General features: G+C 48.3%; 1 protein-coding gene across 1 annotated transcript in view; it reads right to left on the bottom strand.

The window, feature by feature from the left end:
* Positions 1-2512: 2512 nt before the first annotated feature.
* The window catches only part of pelp1 (proline, glutamate and leucine rich protein 1), a gene marked incomplete at its 5' end in the record, with an annotated part of 25704 nt that continues 5716 nt past the window's right edge, over positions 2513-22500 (bottom strand). The window contains 15 exons of the mRNA XM_080493753.1: positions 2513-2733; positions 6547-6834; positions 6940-8544; positions 11931-12033; positions 13204-13334; positions 13423-13478; positions 13734-13884; positions 13975-14125; positions 14343-14456; positions 15459-15547; positions 15719-15806; positions 17867-18156; positions 18233-18292; positions 18383-18454; positions 21685-21834. Coding sequence (XP_080349879.1) covers positions 2641-2733; positions 6547-6834; positions 6940-8544; positions 11931-12033; positions 13204-13334; positions 13423-13478; positions 13734-13884; positions 13975-14125; positions 14343-14456; positions 15459-15547; positions 15719-15806; positions 17867-18156; positions 18233-18292; positions 18383-18454; positions 21685-21834 — 3441 coding nt within the window. The 3' untranslated portion in view covers positions 2513-2640. The remainder of the gene's footprint in view (positions 2734-6546; positions 6835-6939; positions 8545-11930; positions 12034-13203; positions 13335-13422; positions 13479-13733; positions 13885-13974; positions 14126-14342; positions 14457-15458; positions 15548-15718; positions 15807-17866; positions 18157-18232; positions 18293-18382; positions 18455-21684; positions 21835-22500) is intronic.

Here is a 22500-nt window from a genome sequence, read left to right as displayed (position 1 = left end):
AGGTGGAGGTGGAGGTGGAGAGGGAGAGGGAGGTGGAGGTGGAGATGGAGGTGGAGGTGGAGGTGGAGGTGGAGATGGAGGTGGAGGTGGAGGTGGAGGTGGAGGTGGAGATGGAGGTGGAGATGGAGGTGGAGATGGAGGTGGAGGTGGAGGTGGAGGTGGAGGTGGAGGTGGAGGTGGAGATGGAGGTGGAGGTGGAGGTGGAGGTCATAAATCTCCAAGGTGATGTCCGGCTAAACTCCCAGCAGCATTCACAGCATTACTGGAGTTTGGAAGTGAAGATGGACGCTGGACTTGGTCACCATGTTTGTGTGAATCAGTGAAAATCAGATCAAAGTTGAGAAGCCGAGTGAAGAATGAACTTTAAAACCACAATCAGCAGATCCACTCCTGCTTCCAGTGTCACTCTTCTCACTGACTGAAGCTCTGCAGCACCTGGAGGTGACCAGGTGATGGTGACCAGGTGATGGTGACCAGGTGATGGTGATCATATGATGGTGACCATATGATGGTGACCAGGTGATGGTGACCATGTGATGGTGACCAGGTGATGGTGACCAGGTGATGGTGATCATATGATGGTGACCAGGTGATGGTGACCAGGTGATGGTGACCAGGTGATGGTGACCATGTGATGGTGACCAGGTGATGGTGACCATGTGATGGTGACCAGGTGATGGTGACCAGGTGATGGTGACCATATGATGGTGACCATATGATGGTGACCAGGTGATGGTGACCATGCGATGTTCAGAAGGTTGCACTAGTGCAGTGTTTATGTTTTGACAGTGTATGAGTGTGGTTCCATATTCCGCGCGCTGCCGACTTTTCTTTGATTATAGTAGTGAGCCGTTGTACAATTTGATACCTTGAGAACGTCTAGATTGTCGTTAGAACAGTGAGCATAAACAAGTGATTTGTATCTGTAACTTTATAAGTTTTTCAACTTGTAAAGTTCCTTTTCACGATTTAGATTTCTAGGTGTACCTGTTAAGTATTGTTGATTAGTGACTTTACAAAGTGGACATGCTGGTGGACGTTCTATGGACATCAGGTGTCAATATATTTGAATGTTTCCAGAAGAAGCACATTTACCTGTTCTAGAAGGGAATTAGTGATCTGAAGAAATGGTCCAAAACACCAGTCGCTCACTGTTTGAACGAAGCTCAGAGACAATAAAAGGTGGGACACCCCGAGGTAGTGATTTATTCTACTGTCTTATTCTGAAGTTTTCTTGTAATCCTTTGAGACTTCCGTAGTCACGCGATTTACACAGGAAGTGAAGTGTTTAATTGTGAAATGCTGAAAAGGTAATAAATGAGTGGCGGCGGCGGCGGAGCAACACGGGTGTTTCACCGTGTCCGTGTGGAACTCAACACGTAAAACTCACCAGTGGTTCTGAAGCAGAAAGTTTCAGAAAGAAATGTGAAGACGGACACGACGACTGTCTTCACGTTCACACTCACATCATTTCACCGGGAACTTTTCTCCACAAGGTTTTCTGGCCCTGAGGTCAGAGGTCAAAGGTCAGAGGTCAAAGGTCAGAGGTCAAAGGTCAGGGGTCAGAACCAACTTGTGGTGGCCCAGCGCTGTCCTTTGTTAACTGGAAATAATAGTGAAAAATAGTGAGCAAGAAACGCCCTGAGGGCTGGACCTGGCTCCAGACCTATAATCAATCTGTCCTGAATCCTTCAGAGGACAGAGCTCCACCAGTCGTCTCTGATTGTCTTTCTACAAAGACAATTCACTGTTAGAGCAACTGACAGAGTTACATCATATTTTATTACGTCTTTGGTGGACGTAACAACAGACAACTGGACAGACAGGTCAAAGGTCACACTAAAGACAGGTCCAAAGTCACACCACAGACAGGTCAAAGGTCACACCACAGACAGGTCCAAAGTCACACTACAGACAGGTCACAACACAGACAGGTCACACACCAGACAGGTCACACCACAGACAGGTCACACACCACAGACAGGTCACACACCAGACAGGTCACACCACAGACAGGTCACAACACAGACAGGTCACACCACAGACAGGTCACACCACAGACAGGTCACACCACAGACAGGTCACACACCACAGACAGGTCACACACCAGACAGGTCACACCACAGACAGGTCACAACACAGACAGGTCACACCACAGACAGGTCACAACACAGACAGGTCACAACACAGACAGGTCACACACCAGACAAGTCACACCACAGACAAGTCACACCACAGACAGGTCACACCACAGACAGGTCACACACCAGACAGGTCACACCACAGACAGGTCACACCACAGACAGGTCCAAAGTCACACCACAGACAGGTCACACCACAGACAGGTCACACACCAGACAGGTCACACCACAGACAGGTCACACACCAGACAGGTCACACCACAGACGGGTCACACACCAGACGGGTCACACCACAGACAGGTCACACCACAGACAGGTCACACCACAGACAGGTCAGCAGAACATGAATCCCAGTAAAGCATCTGTTTCTCATGAAAGACGTTTTATTGTGAAAGAGGAAAAACCAAACCAAACAAAGTGACTCCGGTGTGGAGCAGCAGGTTAACGTGACCACTGACACAGGATCAGGTCAGCCATGGCGCCGTCTCGGCAACGGCGTTCAGGAACGACTGGACCCAGAGGCTCCTTCCTCGGCGTCCGGCGGACACGCCACGAAGTCAGCCAACATGGACGCCATGGCGTCATCGTCCACCTGAAAGAGTCACAAACGTCTCCGTGACTGAGGAGTCAAAGATCAAGTTCATCACCTGCAGGGTGTCCTCTACAGTCTCCATTCACTGAGAGGGTCCGGGTCCGGCTCTGGGTCTAGTACTGGGTCTGGGTCTGGGTCTGGTACTGGGTCTGGCACTGGGTCTGGCTCTGGGTCTTGGTCTTGGTCTAGTACTGGGTCTAGTACTGGGTCTGGCTCTGGGTCTTGGTCTTGGTCTAGTACTGGGTCTAGTACTGGGTCTGGCTCTGGGTCTGGCTCTGGGTCTTGGTCTTGGTCTAGTACTGGGTCTAGTACTGGGTCTGGCTCTGGGTCTGGGTCTGGTACTGGTACGAGACCTAGTACTAGGTCTGGCACTGGGTCTAGTACTCCAATTGGGGGCCCAGGCAGTAATTGGCTCCTGAAGCCAGTTGAAGTAGCAGCAGCTCCATTACAGTAACTAACGTTGTAGCAGTAACTAACATTGTAGCAGTAACTAACAGTGTACACACAGCAGTAACTAACATTGTAGCAGTAACTAACGTTGTAGCAGTAACTAACACTGTACACACAGCAGTAACTAACAGTGTACACACAGCAGTAACTAACATTGTAGCAGTAACTAACAGTGTACACACAGCAGTAACTAACAGTGTAGCAGTAACTAACAGTGTACACACAGCAGTAACTAACATTGTAGCAGTAACTAACAGTGTACACACAGCAGTAACTAACAGTGTAGCAGTAACTAACACTGTACACACAGCAGTAACTAACATTGTAGCAGTAACTAACAGTGTACACACAGCAGTAACTAACAGTGTAGCAGTAACTAACACTGTACACACAGCAGTAACTAACGTAGCAGTAACTAACACTGTACACACAGCAGTAACTAACATTGTAGCAGTAACTAACACTGTACACACAGCAGTAACTAACGTAGCAGTAACTAACACTGTACACACAGCAGTAACTAACATTGTAGCAGTAACTAACAGTGTACACACAGCAGTAACTAACATTGTAGCAGTAACTAACAGTGTACACACAGCAGTAACTAACACTGTACACACAGCAGTAACTAACAGTGTACACACAGCAGTAACTAACGTTGTAGCAGTAACTAACACTGTACACACAGCAGTAACTAACACTGTAGCAGTAACTAACAGTGTACACACAGCAGTAACTAACATTGTAGCAGTAACTAACAGTGTACACACAGCAGTAACTAACACGGTAGCAGTAATTAACATTGTAGCAGTAACTAACACTGTACACACAGCAGTAACTAACATTGTAGCAGTAACTAACAGTGTACACACAGCAGTAACTAACATTGTAGCAGTAACTAACACTGTACACACAGAAGTAACTAACATTGTAGCAGTAACTAACACTGTACACACAGCAGTAACTAACATTGTAGCAGTAACTAACACTGTACACACAGCAGTAACTAACACTGTACACACAGCAGTAACTAACATTGTAGCAGTAACTAACACTGTACACACAGCAGTAACTAACACTGTACACACAGCAGTAACTAACATTGTAGCAGTAACTACCAGTGTACACACAGCAGTAACTAACACTGTACACACAGCAGTAACTAACATTGTAGCAGTAACTAACAGTGTACACACAGCAGTAACTAACATTGTAGCAGTAACTAACACTGTCCACACAGCAGTAACTAACATTGTAGCAGTAACTAACACTGTCCACACAGCAGTAACTAACATTGTAGCAGTAACTAACACTGTCCACACAGCAGTAACTAACATTGTAGCAGTAACTAACACTGTCCACACAGCAGTAACTAACATTGTAGCAGTAACTAACACTGTACACACAGCAGTAACTAACATTGTAGCAGTAACTACCAGTGTACACACAGCAGTAACTAACACTGTCCACACAGCAGTAACTAACATTGTAGCAGTAACTAACAGTGTACACACAGCAGTAACTAACACTGTAGCAGTAACTAACAGTGTAGAAGTAACTAACTTCACTGTATTTTACCACAATGTTTCATTCAAATGGACCTGATGTTGAGATTGGAGTCATTTCCAGTACTAATTGTTTGATCTTATGAATTCTACAGTTTCATCATGTACACTGTGTACTACCACAACAAAGAAATACTTTAAAGAGTAAATTTAAAGGTTAGTATAGCAATACTTTACCAGTCCAGCCACTCAAGATGAAACTGGACTGTATGTGGCTCCTGAAGTAAAGTTTTATTTAGCATCTTTGTATTTGTTATATTCATGTATATATATGTTTTATACATCTTTATACTAGTTCAGTTGTGTGCTTTTAATGAAGTATATTTCTTCCATAATATATTATTTGGTGTTTGGTTCCTTCAATATCATCACAATGTAGTATTTAGTTGTCCACAATGTAGTGCTCAGTACACGTTGTATTTAGTCATCCATAATGTAATATTTAATAGTACAATATGTAGTATTTTGTACACAATGCAGTGTTTAGTAGTACACAATGCAGTATTTAGTTGTCCAGTGTGGTATTCTTTAGCACACAAAGAAGTATTTAGTACAAAATGTGGTATACAGTACACATATATGTAGTGTTTAGTATTCTAGAATGCAGCATTTAGTAGACAATGCAGTTTTTCGTACACAAATTAGTAGTGTCATTAGCATTATAATACTACATTTAAGGTCTATTAAAAATGTTCAGCTACTTCTGGGACTCACATTTCTTGCTCTATTTATTTATTTGTATTTTAAATTTACTTTATGATTGCATAGTAGATCAATCAAAGAGCAGAGGATCAATCACAGATCAATCACAGATCAGAGGATCAATCAGAGATCAGAGCATCAATCACAGATCAAAGGATCAATCACAGATCAGAGGATCAATCAGAGATCAGACGATCAATCACAGATCAGAGGATCAATCAAAGGATCAATCAAAGATCAGAGGATCAATCAGAGATCAGTGGATCAATCAAAGATCAGAGGATCAATCAGAGGATCAATCACAGATCAGTGGATCAATCAAAGATCAGAGGATCAATCAAAGATCAGTGGATCAATCACAGATCAGAGGATCAATCACAGATCAGTGGATCAATCAAAGATCAGTGGATCAATCAAAGATCAATGGATCAATCAGAGGATCAATCAAAGATCGGAGGATCAATCACAGATCAGTGGATCAATCACAGATCAGAGGATCAATCACAGATCAGTGGATCAATCACAGATCAGTGGATCAATCAGAGGATCAATCAAAGATCGGAGGATCAATCACAGATCAGTGGATCAATCACAGATCAGAGGATCAATCACAGATCAGTGGATTAATCAAAGATCAGTGGATCAATCAAAGATCAGAGGATCAATCACAGATCAGTGGATCAATCAAAGATCAGTGGATCAATCACAGATCAGAGGATCAATCACAGATCAGAGGATCAATCACAGATCAGAGGATCAATCACAGATCAGAGGATCAATCACAGATCAGAGGATCAATCACAGATCAGTGGATCAATCAGAGGATCAATCAAAGATCGGAGGATCAATCACAGATCAGTGGATCAATCACAGATCAGAGGATCAATCACAGATCAGTGGATTAATCAAAGATCAGTGGATCAATCAAAGATCAGAGGATCAATCACAGATCAGTGGATCAATCACAGATCAGAGGATCAATCACAGATCAGAGGATCAATCACAGATCAGAGGATCAATCACAGATCAGAGGATCAATCACAGATCAGAGGATCAATCACAGACTGTTGGTTTGAGCTGATTATTGAATCGTCACCTTCTTCTTGTCTGAGCTTTGATCTTCTTCTTCTTCTCTTGGTGCTTCTTCTCTCTTCCTCTTCAGGCCCTTCCCCTCTTCTCCATCGCTCCCTCCTCCTCCTCCTCCTCCTCCTCCAGCTGCTGGCTCCTCCTCCTCCTCCTCCTCCTCCTTTCTCGCAGTCGGAGTGGCCTCTTGGGCTGCAGATGATGATGAAGATGATGAAGATGAAGCTGGTGGAGGATCTTCCTGCTCTGGGAGGCTGCTGGGTGGAGCCTCTGTCTGACCCCCGTCCTGGGGGGGCTCAGCCTGTGGGGACAACACCATCAGCACACTGCTCCGTCACCACGCTCAGAGAGACAGAGTGTGTGTGTGTGTGTGTGTGTGTGTGTGTGTGTGTGTGTGTGTGCTCACCTGCTGACTGGCCGGGTGCTCTTCACTGGGGGGGGTCGGCTCGCTGTGTTTGGCTCCGCCTTCCCAGGAACTGCCCGCTTCCTCCTGCAGCCCCACGCCTCCTCCTCCTCCTCCTCCTCCTCCTCCTCCTCCCTCCTCCTCCCCCTCCTCCATCGCCCCCCCGGTGACACACAGGATCTGAGGCATGGTGGGGTCGTCCTCCTCCCCCTCCCCCTCCCCCTCCCCCTCCAGAACCCCGATGCTCTCCACCTCCTGCACCTTCATCCGGTCCTCGCTGAACAGAGTTCTGTTGGTCTGCACCTCCTCGATCCCCCCTTCCGGTTCTCCCTCCACCACCATCCCAGAGGCCCCGCCCTCGTCTAAGGCCGCTCGCCCGGCCTTCCCCTCCTCCACCTCTGACTCCCCTGTGTTGTCCTCCACCCCCTCCAGGGGAGGGATGTCTCCGTTCTCCTCCTCTTCCTCCTCCTCCTCCTCCAGCTCCTCCCCATCCTCTTCATCGTAGTCCTCGTATTCCTCGCCGTCGTAGAACTCGTCCTCGGCGATGTCGCTCACCTCTTCCTCTTCGTCATCCTCGTCCATGCCCTCCTCGTCTTCCTCCAGCTCCTCCTCGTCATCCAGCTCCTCCTCATCCTCCTCCTCCTCGTCTGTGCTGTTGATGTTGATGACGGCGGAGTCCTCGTTGCTCGGGGGGGGAGGGGGGTGCGGGTGGAGGTGGCGGCCCGCCGGTCCCAGCTGGTTCTGGAGCTGGTGTATCGGGAGCGGCAAACCCAGGGGGGGGGGCTGGCCGGGCGGGGGGGGCTGCATCAGCATCTGCTGGAGCTGAGGCCGGCCGGCCAGCGAGTCCACCAGGCCACCAGGAGGCGCTGCCAGCGCGCCGGAGCTCAGAGGAGGAACCAGGGAGACAACGGAGGCGCCAGTGGGGGGGAAGGAGTTGACGGAGGTGGTGGAGGTGGTGAGTAGGGGGGAGGAGGTGGCCAGGTCATTATGCAGGGAGGAGCCGTCTACGGTGGAGGCGGCCGCCGAGGTGGGGGCCGCCGAGTCTCCTCCGGGCGGAGCGCTGCCGGTGTCTCCAGGGGCGGAGGACAGCAGGTTTTGAGAGCCGGTGGTGGCGGCGTCCTGCTGGGCGTCGCCCGCCAGCATCCCTGGGGGGACGATGACCACGCTGTCGTCAGAGTCGCTGTCCAGCGAGATCTCTACGTCCTCCGCCTCCTCTTTGTCGTAGCGCACGAACACGGGCCTCTGGCCCTCGGGGGGGCCCAGTTCCTGGTGGGGGGCGTGGGGAGACAGCAGCAGGTCCCCCGGGGACGGACCCTGGCCCGGGAGGCCCGGGACCAGGGACAGGTGGTTCTCCAACGAGCCCAGCAGGGACCCGGGACCCGGACCCAGGCCCAGTGAGTGCCGGGTGGGGAAGGGGGGTCCGGGGGCGGAGCTTCCCAGCAGGGTGGGCAGTGTGAGTCCGGGGGCCGGACCCTGAGAGGGGGGCAGGACAGGAGCAGCGGGGGTGGGTTTAAGGGCAAGTGGGGGCAGGGGCAGCGAGATAGAGGGGGTCCGGGGGTGAAGGAGGCCATTACAGACCGCCAGAGCCTCGGTGCAGAACGACGCCACCTGAGGACAGAACAGACCAGAGACTACGTCACAATGTGGGCGGGGTTATGAACGCCGCGTAGCGACACAGGAATGTGACATCATCACTACGTGACAGTAAAGGCGTTGCTGTTCAGGAGGCGGAGCTGCAGAACCATGTTGCTCAACTCCACCCTGAAGAACTCCACCCTGAAGAACTCCACCCTGAAGAACTCCACCCTGAAGAACTCCACCCTGCAGAACTGCACCGAGGCAGGCTGGGAAGTTCCTGGTAAAACTTCAAAGGCCACCAGACTGATAAAGTCAGAAAGTACACAAGCAGTATGTATTTCCTGCTATTTGACATGTTTTTGAATTGAATGTATGTAGTTTTTTTTATTGGTATTTTCATGGTTCACAGAACATTTCCCTTTAACTTTCTGTCCATCACAGTAAAATCTCCACAGAACAACCAAACCTGTATACAAAGTACATGAGTGACTGGTCCTTCCACCATCTTAGAATACTCACTCTTACTAACGTCTCACCACCAAGTACCTCCTGTCCCTAGTACAGAGAACCATGGGAACATCCTGGGATTACACAATACAGATAGAAGGAAGAGAACCTGGCCAGAACATGAGAAAGGAACCAAACCCTTTAACATGAGACAGAGGACGGTCTCCCTGCTTTAATATACTTTACCCCATAAATACTTTAATAAAATACTGTCCCATAAACACTTTAATAAAATACTGTCGCATAAACACTGTCCCATAAATACTTTAATAAAATACTGTCCCATAAACACTTTAATAAAATACTGTCCCATAAATACTGTCCAATAAATACTGTCCCATAAATACTTTAATAAAATACTGTCGCATAAATACTGTCCCATAAATACTTTAATAAAATACTGTCCCATAAATACTGTCCAATAAATACTTTAATAAAATACTGTCCCATAAATACTGTCCAATAAATACTGTCCCATAAATACTTTAATAAAATACTGTCGCATAAATACTGTCCCATAAATACTTTAATAAAATACTGTCCCATAAACACTGTCCCATAAATACTTTAATAAAATACTGTCCCATAAATACTGTCCCATAAATACTGTCCAATAAATACTGTCCCATAAATACTTTAATAAAATACTGTCGCATAAATACTGTCCCATAAATACTGTCCCATAAACACTGTCCCATAAACACTTTAATAAAATACTGTCCCATAAATACTTTATGAGACAGTGTTTATGGGACAGTATTTTATTAAATACTTTAATAAAATACTGTCCCATAAATACTTTATGAGACAGTGTTTATGGGACAGTATTTTATTAAATACTTTAATAAAATACTGTCGCATAAATACTGTCCCATAAATACTTTAATAAAATACTGTCCCATAAATACTTTAATAAAATACTGTCCCATAAATACTTTAATAAAATACTGTCCCATAAACACTGTCCCATAAATACTTTAATAAAACACTGTCCCATAAATACTTTAATAAAATACTGTCCCATAAACACTGTCCCATAAATACTTTAATAAAATACTGTCCCATAAACACTGTCCCATAAACACTTTAATAAAATAGGGTTAGGGTTAGGTTAACCCTCCCAGTAATTCCTCTATGAGCTTTCCGTGGGACAGAGCATTCCGTGGGATAGAGCGTTCCGTGGGACAGAGCATTCCGTGGGACAGAGCGTTCCGTGGGACAGAGCTTTCCGTGGGATAGAGCGTTCCGTGGGACAGAGCGTTCCGTGGGATAGAGCGTTCCGTGGGATAGAGCGTTCCATGGGATAGAGCAGGTGGAGGAGGAAGCGAGCTCGGAATGTTTTGGTAGATTTTCTATCCTGGGGTCTTTATGTTCAGCACGAGGGGAGACCTCCCCAAGATGGCGGCGCTGCAGGCACGTCACGTCAACAGGCGCTGATAGGCCGTGTGGCATCTAGGTTTTATGTCTATGGGTATCGGAACCAGATACCGATACTGGATCGGACCCATCCCTATACTGTACCGGACTGTACCCTACCATATTTTACTGTACTGTGCCGGACTGTACTGTACCATATTGTACTGTACCATACCAGACTGTACCGTAATGGACTATACCGTACCATACCGGACTGTACCATATTGTACTGTACCGTACCGGACTGTACTGTACCATATTGTACTGTACCGTACCGGACTGTACTGTACCATATTGTACTGTACCATACCAGACTGTACCGTAATGGACTATACCGTACCATACCGGACTGTACCATATTGTACTGTACCGTACCGGACTGTACTGTACCATATTGTACTGTACCATACCAGACTGTACCGTAATGGACTATACCGTACCATACCGGACTGTACCATATTGTACTGTACCGTACCGGACTGTACTGTACCATATTGTACTGTACCATACCAGACTGCACCGTAATGGACTATACCGTACCATACCGGACTGTACCATATTGTACTGTACCGTACCGGACTGTACTGTACCATACCGGACTGTACCATATTGTACTGTACCGTACCGGACTGTACTGTACCATATTGTACTGTACTGTACCATATTGTACTGTACTGTACCGTACCGTACCGGACTGTACTGTACCATATTGTACTGTACTGTACCGTACCGGACTGTACTGTACCATAGTGTACTGTACCGGACTGGACTGTACCATATTGTACTGTACCATACCGGACTGTACTGTACCATATTGTACTGTACCGTACCATATTGTACTGTACCGTACCGTAGAGGACTGTACCATATTGTACTGTACCGTACCATATTGTACTGTACCGTACCGGACTGTACTGTACCATATTGTACTGTACCGTACCGGACTGTACCATACCGTACCATATTGTACTGTACCGGACTGTACTGTACCATATTGTACTGTACCGTACCGGACTGTACCATATTGTACTGTACCGTACCATATTGTACTGTACCGTACCGGACTGTACCGTACCATATTGTACTGTACTGTACCATACATTACTGTACCGGACTGTACTGTACCATACCGTACCATATTGTACTGTACCGTACCAGACTGTACCGTACCATATTGTACTGTACCGTACCGGACTGTACTGTACCGGACTGTACTGTACCATACCGTACCATATTGTACTGTACCGTACCGGACTGTACCGTACCATATTGTACTGTACCGTACCGGACTGTACTGTACCGGACTGTACTGTACCATACCGTACCATATTGTACTGTACCGTACCGGACTGTACAAGGACATCATATTCTGCGCAGTGGAGGTGAGGCGAGGTGAGTTTCTGTAGAACTCACTGCAGGCTGCACAAGAGGCCCACATGGGCCCCTTGTGCAGCCTGCAATCTGTCCACTGACAGTGGAGCTGGCGAGGTCACCTTGAGGTTCCGGTCCGTGCGACCTTTGCTGAGGATGGACGTGGCGCAGGACAGAGGAGGAGGCCAAGAGGGAGACGGGACCAGAACCAGAGCCAGCAGCAACCTGGAACACACCACAATGTCTTCATCACTAGTCCGTCCACTGCAGGGGGTTCAGACGAGTCGGCGCATTAACACACTGAACAGTTCCTGAAGAGTATTTTTATATGTCTGTATACTTGTAAGTTATTAATAGTAATAATACTACCCACTCACTCTCTCACTCATTCACCCAGGCAGTTTTGGGGTTCAGTGTCTTGCCCAAGGGCACTTCGGCATGTAGGTAGGCAGAGACGGGAATCAAACCTGTAACCTTCAGATTGGGAGAGAACTACTCTACCAACCGAGCCATACCGCCTCATTATACGTCTGCGTTATGAATTTCTGAATAAAAGCCATGAAGTTAGGATTATGATCGATCCACATTCTGGAATATGAATCATTAAACTGATCCAACATGGAGTCATGGCTCTACGCTTCTCAATGGCCCGACTCCACAGCAGCGGGTCGGGTTCTACTTTAGACCCCCTGTCACTGCATCATTCACAGCCACACTGGCAACAATGAGCAACACAGAACCTCTGCTGTTTGGGTCGGGGGAGAACCTAACGCCACCTGGAGGTTGATTCTTGTTGCTGCTGCTGGACCAAGTGTGATAGCTGGTGCTAAGTGGGTCCCGGACGATCCCGACTGATACCGACTGATACCGACTGGGTACTGACTGATACCGACTGGATCCCGGACGATCCCGACTGATACCGACTGATACCGACTGGGTACCGGACGATACCGACTGGGAACCGGACGATCCTGACTGATACCGACTGGGTACTGACTGATACCGACTGGGTGCCAGACGATCCCGACTGATACCGACTGGGTACTGACTGATACCGACTGGGTACCAGACGATCCCGACTGATACCCACTGGGTACTGACTGATACCGACTCGGTACCGACTGATACCGACTGATACCGACTGGGTACCAGACGATCCCGACTGATACCCACTGGGTACTGACTGATACCGACTCGGTACTGACTGATACCGACTGATACCGACTGATACCGACTCGGTACCGGACGATCCTGACTGACAGGTTCCTAACTGGGACCAGTCATCGCTAACCCATATCAAACTTAATACCGTTTTAAGGTACTAAATACTGATTGGTAAATGCAATACTTGTGAAGACCCTGCAGGAACCGTGATAATAAACAATAATACCTTACCTGTACAGTTCCCTCCTGCAGAGGGCGCTGCCGTACGGTCCACTGACGCCCCCTGGTGTCTCGGTGGCAGAACTGCTGGACTGCTGCTGCTGCAGGCGCACGCACAGCGGCAGAACCACGTCATGGAGCCGCTGCAGGAGACACACCGTCAGGCCTCTGACCTCTGGTTCTTACAACTCTGGTTCTGATGGACTCTATAAACCAGACGGTGGACTGTACCTTGTGTATGTCCTTCTTGAGCAGCGTGCCGCTGGTCAGTACAATGAGTCTGAGTGCTGTGAAGAGAAGTACTCTGATTACACGAGAGTAACTGACACGTGTCTGAGTGCTGTGAAGAGAAGTACTCTGATTACACGAGAGTAACTGACATGTGTCTGAGTGCTGTGAAGAGAAGTACTCTGATTACACGAGAGTAACTGACACGTGTCTGAGCACTGTGAAGAGAAGTACTCTGATTACATGAGAGTAACTGACATGTGTCTGAGCACTGTGAAGAGAAGTACTCGGATTACACGAGAGTAACTCAGTACCTCTGAGGGCCGACAGACAGGAGTCCTGGTTGGCCAGCAGGTCCCCCTTCCTCTGGGCCGGTCCCAGTCCGTCAGCGATGACCAGGTGTTTGGTCCTGCGAGGTCCAGGTTTCCCCCCAGTGACCACCTCGCCCGACAGCGCCCCCCGGAGCTGAGTGGACACATGGCACAGGTCAGGCTCTGTGACGCCGGGCCGGGCCGGGCCGGGCCGGGCCGGGCAGCGCGGCAGGGCAAGGCTCACCTTGACGGAGTCGGCACTGGGCGTGGCCTCTCCCAGCAGGTGGTTGAACAGCAGCTCACAGTGACTCAGGCTGCCCTGCAGCACGCCGGCAGAGGCTCCACCCACCTGCACCCACAGCTCCAGGGTCTTAAACACCTGTACCCGCACGCCGCTGTGGACAGGGACACGCCCACAGGTGTGCGTCAGTCAGACAGACAGGCGTGCGTCAGACAGACAGGTGTGCGTCAGTCAGACAGACAGGCGTGCGTCAGTCAGACAGACAGGTGTGCGTCAGTCAGACAGACAGGCGTGCGTCAGTCAGACAGACAGGCGTGCGTCAGTCAGACAGACAGGCGTGCGTCAGTCAGACAGACAGGCGTGTGTCCTACCTGAAGGCTCTCTGCTGCCCCACGCTGGCCTCAGAAAGCGGCGTCCAGGCCGAGAGCGTCTGAGAAAACAACCTCTGGAGGACTGAAGCATATTGAACCAGACCACTGCGTACTCTGGGGGGGGGACGGGGGGACGGGGGGACGGGACGGGGGGACAAAGACAGACTTGATTCTCAGCAACGTTTCAAGTAAAATCACATCATAATTGAGTTTTTGTTTCAGAAGAAACGCTGTCTGTTTCCATGGAAACACTAAACAGTGGAATAGTCAAGTCACCTTTATTTATATAGCACTTTAAATCAGCTGTGGCTGAAGCCAAAGGGCTTCACAATAAAAGACAAAGATTTAAAGATTACAATAGAAGAGTAAAAACAGTGAAACAAACAATAAAAGCAGCCAGAGAATCAGAATGGGTCTTCAGGTGAGTTTTAAAAGTGGACAGGGGGTCAGCGACTGGCTGACTCCAGCATAAAGAGCGTTAATCCAGCAGGGATTACCGTTTCAAAGTGTTGCTGGGACAGAATGGTCTCCACCTTTACCTGCTGAGCTGGAAGACGCTGGACTGAACCACTGTCCTCATCTGAGTCCAGCTTAAAATCACTGTCCATTCTAAAACCATCAGGGGACCCAGGTGGACAATAAAAGTCCATGCTTATTAAAAATAACCCCAAAACCCTACAAAATTTATATTTAGGGATCAGTTAGATTAGAGGTTAGTTGGCTTTCAAAATAAAAGCCCCCCCCCCCCCATTTTTCAGAAAAAGACCTTTTTTGTTCAAACCTCCAAAATGTATATTTGATCAATCAGGTTAGGGTTCGGGTTTAACCCCAACCCTAACCCTGCGGGCCAGAGCCCACGGTTGGGCCGGAGGCCGCGGTTACTCTGACCCCGATGGGCCAGAGTCCAGAGTCGAGGTCCTGATCAAGGCTGCTTGCAGCTTTAATTTCACCTGAAATCGCTGCCGTTTAAACACACCGTCTCAATGTAACTGGCTTCTTTAGGATCTACATGGTGTGTGTGTGTGTGTGTGTGTGTGTGTGTGTGTGTGTGTGTGTGTGTGTGTGTGTGTGTGTGTGTGTGTGTGTGTGTGTGTGTGTGTGTGTGTGTGTACTCACGATGTGATGAGAGCAGCCAGGACCTCCAGTGTGTTGGTGTGTATTGCAGGAAGAACCAGAAGCCTCAGACTTCCATCTCCGGTTAGATTCTGATGCAGACAAGAGACGAGGGAAACGTGTGTGTGAGTGTGTGTGTGTGTGTGTGTGTGTGTGTGTGTGTGTGTGTGTGTGTGTGTGTGTGTGTGTGTGTGTGTGTGTGTGTGTGTGTGTGTGTGTGTGTGTGTGTGTGTGTGTGTGTGTGTGTGTGTGTGTGTGCTCACGATGCTCTTGGAGCTGACGGCCAGCGCTCTGCACACCATGTTGAGGATTCTCCTGGCCGGCAGACGGACTGCTGTCGCTGGATCCACTCTGAGGCACAAACACACCAGGAGGGAATCTTCATGCAGGTTAAAGCTTCAACTTCAACTGATCAATCACAGACTGATCAATCACAGACTGATCAATCACAGACTGATCAATCACAGACTGATCAATCACAGACTGATCAATCACAGACTGATCAATCACATCTTCAGATTATGAGTAGAACCTGACTCCCTGACTCGAACCTCCGTCCTGTAGACCAGGGGAGGCCAACCCATGGCTGGCCAGCCGGTCAGTGTGTGTGAGGTACCTGACAGTGTGTGAGGTACCTGAGAGTGTGTGAGGTACCTGAGAGTGTGTGTGAGGTACCTGAGAGTGTGTGTGAGGTATCTGAGAGTGTGTGTGAGGTACCTGAGAGTGTGTGTGAGGTATCTGAGTGTGTGAGGTACCTTAGAGTGTGTGAGGTACCCGAGAGTGTGTGTGAGGTACCTGAGAGTGTGTGAGGTATCTGAGAGTGTGTGTGAGGTACCTGAGAGTGTGTGAGGTACCTGAGAGTGTGTGTGAGGTATCTGAGAGTGTGTGTGAGGTACCTGAGAGTGTGTGTGAGGTATCTGAGAGTGTGTGTGAGGTACCTGAGAGTGTGTGAGGTACCTTAGAGTGTTTGTGAGGTATCTGAGAGTGTTTGTGAGGTACCTGAGAGTGTGTGTGAGGTATCTGAGAGTGTTTGTGAGGTACCTGAGAGTGTGTGTGAGGTATCTGAGAGTGTGTGTGAGGTATCTGAGAGTGTGTGTGAGGTATCTGAGAGTGTGTGTGAGGTACCTGAGAGTGTGTGTGAGGTATCTGAGAGTGTTTGTGAGGTACCTGAGAGTGTGTGTGAGGTATCTGAGAGTGTGTGTGAGGTATCTGAGAGTGTGTGTGAGGTATCTGAGAGTGTGTGTGAGGTACCTGAGAGTGTGTGTGAGGTATCTGAGAGTGTGTGAGGTATCTGAGAGTGTTTGTGAGGTATCTGAGAGTGTGTGAGGTACCTGAGAGTGTGTGTGAGGTATCAGAGTGTTTGTGAGGTATCTGAGAGTGTGTGTGAGGTACCTGAGAGTGTGTGAGGTATCTGAGAGTGTTTGTGAGGTATCTGAGAGTGTGTGTGAGGTACCTGAGAGTGTGTGTGAGGTACCTGAGTGTTTGTGAGGTACCTGAGGGTGTGTGAGGTATCTGAGAGTGTTTGTGAGGTATCTGAGAGTGTGTGTGAGGTACCTGAGAGTGTGTGTGAGGTACCTGAGTGTTTGTGAGGTACCTGAGGGTGTGTGAGGTATCTGAGAGTGTTTGTGTGGTATCTGAGAGTGTGTGTGAGGTATCTGAGAGTGTTTGTGAGGTATCTGAGAGTGTTTGTGAGGTACCTGAGAGTGTGTGAGGTACCTGAGAGTGTGTGAGGTACCTTAGAGTGTTTGTGAGGTATCTGAGAGTGTTTGTGAGGTACCTGAGAGTGTGTGAGGTACCTTAGAGTGTGTGTGAGGTACCTTAGAGTGTGTGTGTGAGGTACCTTAGAGTGTGTGTGTGAGGTACCTTAGAGTGTGTGAGGTACCTGAGAGTGTGTGAGGTACCTTAGAGTGTGTGTGAGGTATCTGAGAGTGTGTGAGGTACCTTAGAGTGTGTGTGAGGTATCTGAGAGTGTGTGTGAGGTACCTGAGAGTGTGTGAGGTACCTGAGAGTGTGTGTGAGGTACCTGAGAGTGTGTGAGGTACCTGAGAGTGTGTGAGAGGTACCTGAGAGTGTGAGAGGTACCTGAGAGTGTGTGAGGTACCTGAGAGTGTGAGAGGTACCTGAGAGTGTGTGAGGTACCTGAGAGTGTGAGAGGTACCTGAGAGTGTGTGAGGTACCTGAGAGTGTGTGTGAGGTACCTGAGAGTGTGTGAGGTACCTGAGAGTGTGAGAGGTACCTGAGAGTGTGTGAGGTACCTGAGAGTGTGAGAGGTACCTGAGAGTGTGTGAGAGGTACCTGAGAGTGTGTGAGGTACCTGAGAGTGTGAGAGGTACCTGAGAGTGTGTGAGGTACCTGAGAGTGTGTGTGAGGTACCTGAGAGTGTGAGAGGTACCTGAGAGTGTGTGAGGTACCTGAGAGTGTGTTTCAGAGCCAGGCACACTGCAGTGTATCTGTGCAGCTGCTGCAGCAGCAGCAGAGGGTCTGTTTGGTCCAGGTGGGGGAAGGGCAGGTCCAGCCCGGGGCCCTGGTACTGCGGCGCCCCGTCTGGTTCTGCTCCTTGGTAGATCTGTGCCAGGAGCCCATTGGCCGAGGCCAGCAGGCAGTGGATCTGATTGGTCCAGGCCTCCGCGCGGCCGCCGCCCAGCCCCCGGTCCAGCAGACCGCCCAGACAGGGCAACCGACCGAAACACTGACAGGCCATCTGGAGTGGGACAGAGGGTTAGGGTCAGTCTGAGGGGTCAAAGGTCACTGGGGGTCACGGTGTGAGGAGAACTAACCTCTTGTGTTTTCCTGTTGGTGCTGTCCATCTTAGACAGGACGTATGCTCCCAGCTTGTCCTGGAACACAGCACAGCCCGTCCATCAGCGCCAGGCCACTACCAGCAGTGTGAAGGTGTGAATGTGTGTGAATGTGTGTGAATGTCTCACCCTCAGGGAGCCGCAGGCTCGAGGGTAAAAGGTCATACAGGCGGTCATCCCCTCCATGGCTGGAAGTTCACACTAGAGTAGGAACAGACAGTTTCACTATCGTCAGTAACATTCACCCTGGTTTTGATCTGAATTCACCACACCAGAGTGAAGCTGCAAGGGTCTGTTCTGGAGGGTTCTGGTTGTGTTCTGGAGGGTTCTGGTTGTGTTCTGGTTCTGGTTGTGTTCTGGAGGGTTCTCGTTGTGTTCTGGAGGGTTCTGGCTGTGGTCTGGAGGGTTCTGGTTGTGTTCTGGAGGGTTCTGGTTGTGTTCTGGTTCTGGTTGTGTTCTGGAGGGTTCTGGTTGTGTTCTGGAGGGTTCTGGCTGTGGTCTGGAGGGTTCTGGTTGTGTTCTGGTTGTGTTCTGGAGGGTTCTGGTTGTGGTCTGGAGGGTTCTGGTTGTGTTCTGGAGGGTTCTGGTTGTGGTCTGGAGGGTTCTGGTTGTGTTCTGGTTGTGTTCTGGAGGGTTCTGGTTGTGGTCTGGAGGGTTCTGGTTGTGGTCTGGAGGGTTCTGGTTGTGTTCTGGTTCTGGTTGTGTTCTGGAGGGTTCTGGTTGTGTTCTGGAGGGTTCTGGTTGTGGTCTGGAGGGTTCTGGTTGTGTTCTGGAGGGTTCTGGTTGTGGTCTGGAGGGTTCTGGTTGTGTTCTGGTTTTTGTTGACATGTGAGCTCGAATTTGTGAAATTACAAGGTTTCCTGTTAGTTACTGGAGTTCCAGCTTAAATGTATTAATTAAACACAGTGAACATGAACATGGTGAACATGAACATGGTGAACATTAACATGATGAACCTGGTGAACATGAACACGGTGAACATGGTGAACATGGTGAACATGGTGAACATGGTGAACATGAACACGATGAACATGATGAACATGGTGAACATGGTGAACATGATGAACATGGTGAACATGGTGAACATGGTGAACATGAACACGATGAACATGATGAACATGGTGAACATGATGAACATGGTGAACATGGTGAACATGGTGAACATGGTGAACATGAACACGATGAACATGATGAACATGGTGAACGTGGTGAACATGATGAACATGGTGAACATGAACATGGTGAACATTAACATGATGAACCTGGTGAACATGAACACGATGAACATGATGAACATGGTGAACATGGTGAACATGATGAACATGGTGAACATGGTGAACATGGTGAACATGGTGAACATGAACACGATGAACATGATGAACATGGTGAACGTGGTGAACATGATGAACATGGTGAACATGAACACGATGAACATGATGAACATGGTGAACATGGTGAACATGATGAACATGGTGAACATGGTGAACATGAACATGGTGAACATTAACATGATGAACCTGGTGAACATGAACACGGTGAACATGATGAACATGGTGAACATGGTGAACATGGTGAACATGAACATGATGAACATGGTGAACATGATGAACATGGTGAACATGAACATGGTGAACATGAACACGGTGAACATGATGAACATGGTGAACATGGTGAACATGGTGAACATGGTGAACATGAACATGATGAACATGGTGAACATGATGAACATGGTGAACATGAACATGATGAACATGGTGAACATGATGAACATGGTGAACATGGTGAACATGGTGAACATGAACACGATGAACATGATGAACATGGTGAACGTGGTGAACATGATGAACATGGTGAACATGAACACGATGAACATGATGAACATGGTGAACATGGTGAACATGATGAACATGGTGAACATGGTGAACATGAACATGGTGAACATTAACATGATGAACCTGGTGAACATGAACACGGTGAACATGATGAACATGGTGAACATGGTGAACATGGTGAACATGAACATGATGAACATGGTGAACATGGTGAACATGGTGAACATGAACACGATGAACATGATGAACATGGTGAACATGGTGAACATGATGAACATGGTGAACATGGTGAACATGGTGAACATGATGAACATGGTGAACATGGTGAACATGGTGAACATGAACACGATGAACATGATGAACATGGTGAACGTGGTGAACATGATGAACATGGTGAACATGAACACGATGAACATGATGAACATGGTGAACATGGTGAACATGAACACAATGAACATGATGAACATGGTGAACATGATGAACATGGTGAACATGAACATGGTGAACATGGTGAACATGGTGAACATGGTGAACATGATGAACATGGTGAACATTAACATGATGAACCTGGTGAACATGAACACGGTGAACATGATGAACATGGTGAACATGGTGAACATGGTGAACATGGTGAACATGAACATGGTGAACATGGTGAACATGGTGAACATGATGAACATGAACACGATGAACATGATGAACATGGTGAACATGAACATGATGAACCTGGTGAACATGAACACGGTGAACATGATGAACATGGTGAACATGGTGAATATGGTGAACATGAACACGATGAACATGATGAACATGGTGAACATGGTGAACATGATGAACATGGTGAACATGAACACGAACACGATGAACATGATGAACATGGTGAACGTGGTGAACATGAACACAATGAACATGATGAACATGGTGAACATGGTGAACAAGTGAACATGGTGAACATGAACATGGTGAACATTAACATGATGAACCTGGTGAACATGAACATGATGAACCTGGTGAACATGAACACGGTGAACAAAGTGAACATGGTGAATATTAACACGGTGAACATGAACCTGGTGAACACAGTGAACGCGAACACAGTGAACGCGAACACAGTGAACATGAACCTGGTGAACACAGTGAACGCGAACACAGTGAACACAGTGAACATGAACCTGGTGAACATGAACACGGTGAACACAGTGAACATGGTGAACATGAACACGATGAACATGATGAACATGGTGAACATGGTGAACATGAACACGATGAACATGATGAACATGGTGAACATGGTGAACAAGTGAACATGGTGAACATGAACACAATGAACATGAACATGGTGAACATGGTGAACATGGTGAACATGGTGAACATGAACACGATGAACATGATGAACATGGTGAACATGGTGAATGTGAACACAGTGAACATGGTGAATATTAACACGGTAAACACGGTGAACATGAAAACGATGAACATGGTGAGTGTGACCACGGTGAACATCAACATGGTGAACATAGTGAACATTAACATGGTGATCGTGAACACAGTGAACACAGTGAACACGGTGAACATGAACATGGCAAACACGCTTCTCACCTCCGCCTTGAGGCCCATGAGAGACGTGAGGATTCCCAGGACGGAGTTCAGTCCCACCTCCCTGGAGAGCTCCGACAGCTGGGACGAGTACTGCAGCACGTCCTTCAACACGCTGACCGCCAGCTGGATGGTCTGAACAGGAGCCTGGGACTGCAGAAGAACAACACCAGGAACATCACCACCAGGAACAACATCACCAGGAACATCACCACCACCAGGAACATCACCACCAGGAACATCACCACCACCAGGAACATCATCACCACCAGGAACATCATCACCAGGAACATCATCACCAGGAACATCACCACCACCAGGAACATCATCACCAGGAACATCACCACCACCAGGAACATCATCACCAGGAACATCACCACCAGGAACATCACCACCAGGAACATCATCACCAGGAACATCATCACCAGGAACATCACCACCACCAGGAACATCACCACCACCAGGAACATCATCACCAGGAACATCATCACCAGGAACATCACCACCACCAGGAACATCACCACCACCAGGAACATCACCACCAGGAACATCATCACCACCAGGAACATCATCACCAGGAACCTCACCACCAGGAACATCATCACCAGGAACATCACCACCAGGAACATCACCACCACCAGGAACATCACCACCAGGAACATCATCACCACCAGGAACATCATCACCACCAGGAACATCATCACCAGGAACAAAACCACCACCAGGAACATCATCACCAGGAACATCACCACCAGGAACATCATCACCACCAGGAACATCACCACCAGGAACATCATCACCAGGAACATCACCACCAGG

Source organism: Lipophrys pholis (genome assembly GCF_963383615.2).
Source record: "Lipophrys pholis genome assembly, contig: SCAFFOLD_64, whole genome shotgun sequence".
NCBI classification, from domain to species: domain Eukaryota; kingdom Metazoa; phylum Chordata; class Actinopteri; order Blenniiformes; family Blenniidae; genus Lipophrys; species Lipophrys pholis.
Note: the sequence above shows the minus strand (reverse complement) of the source record. Positions and strands in the feature narration are given on the sequence as shown.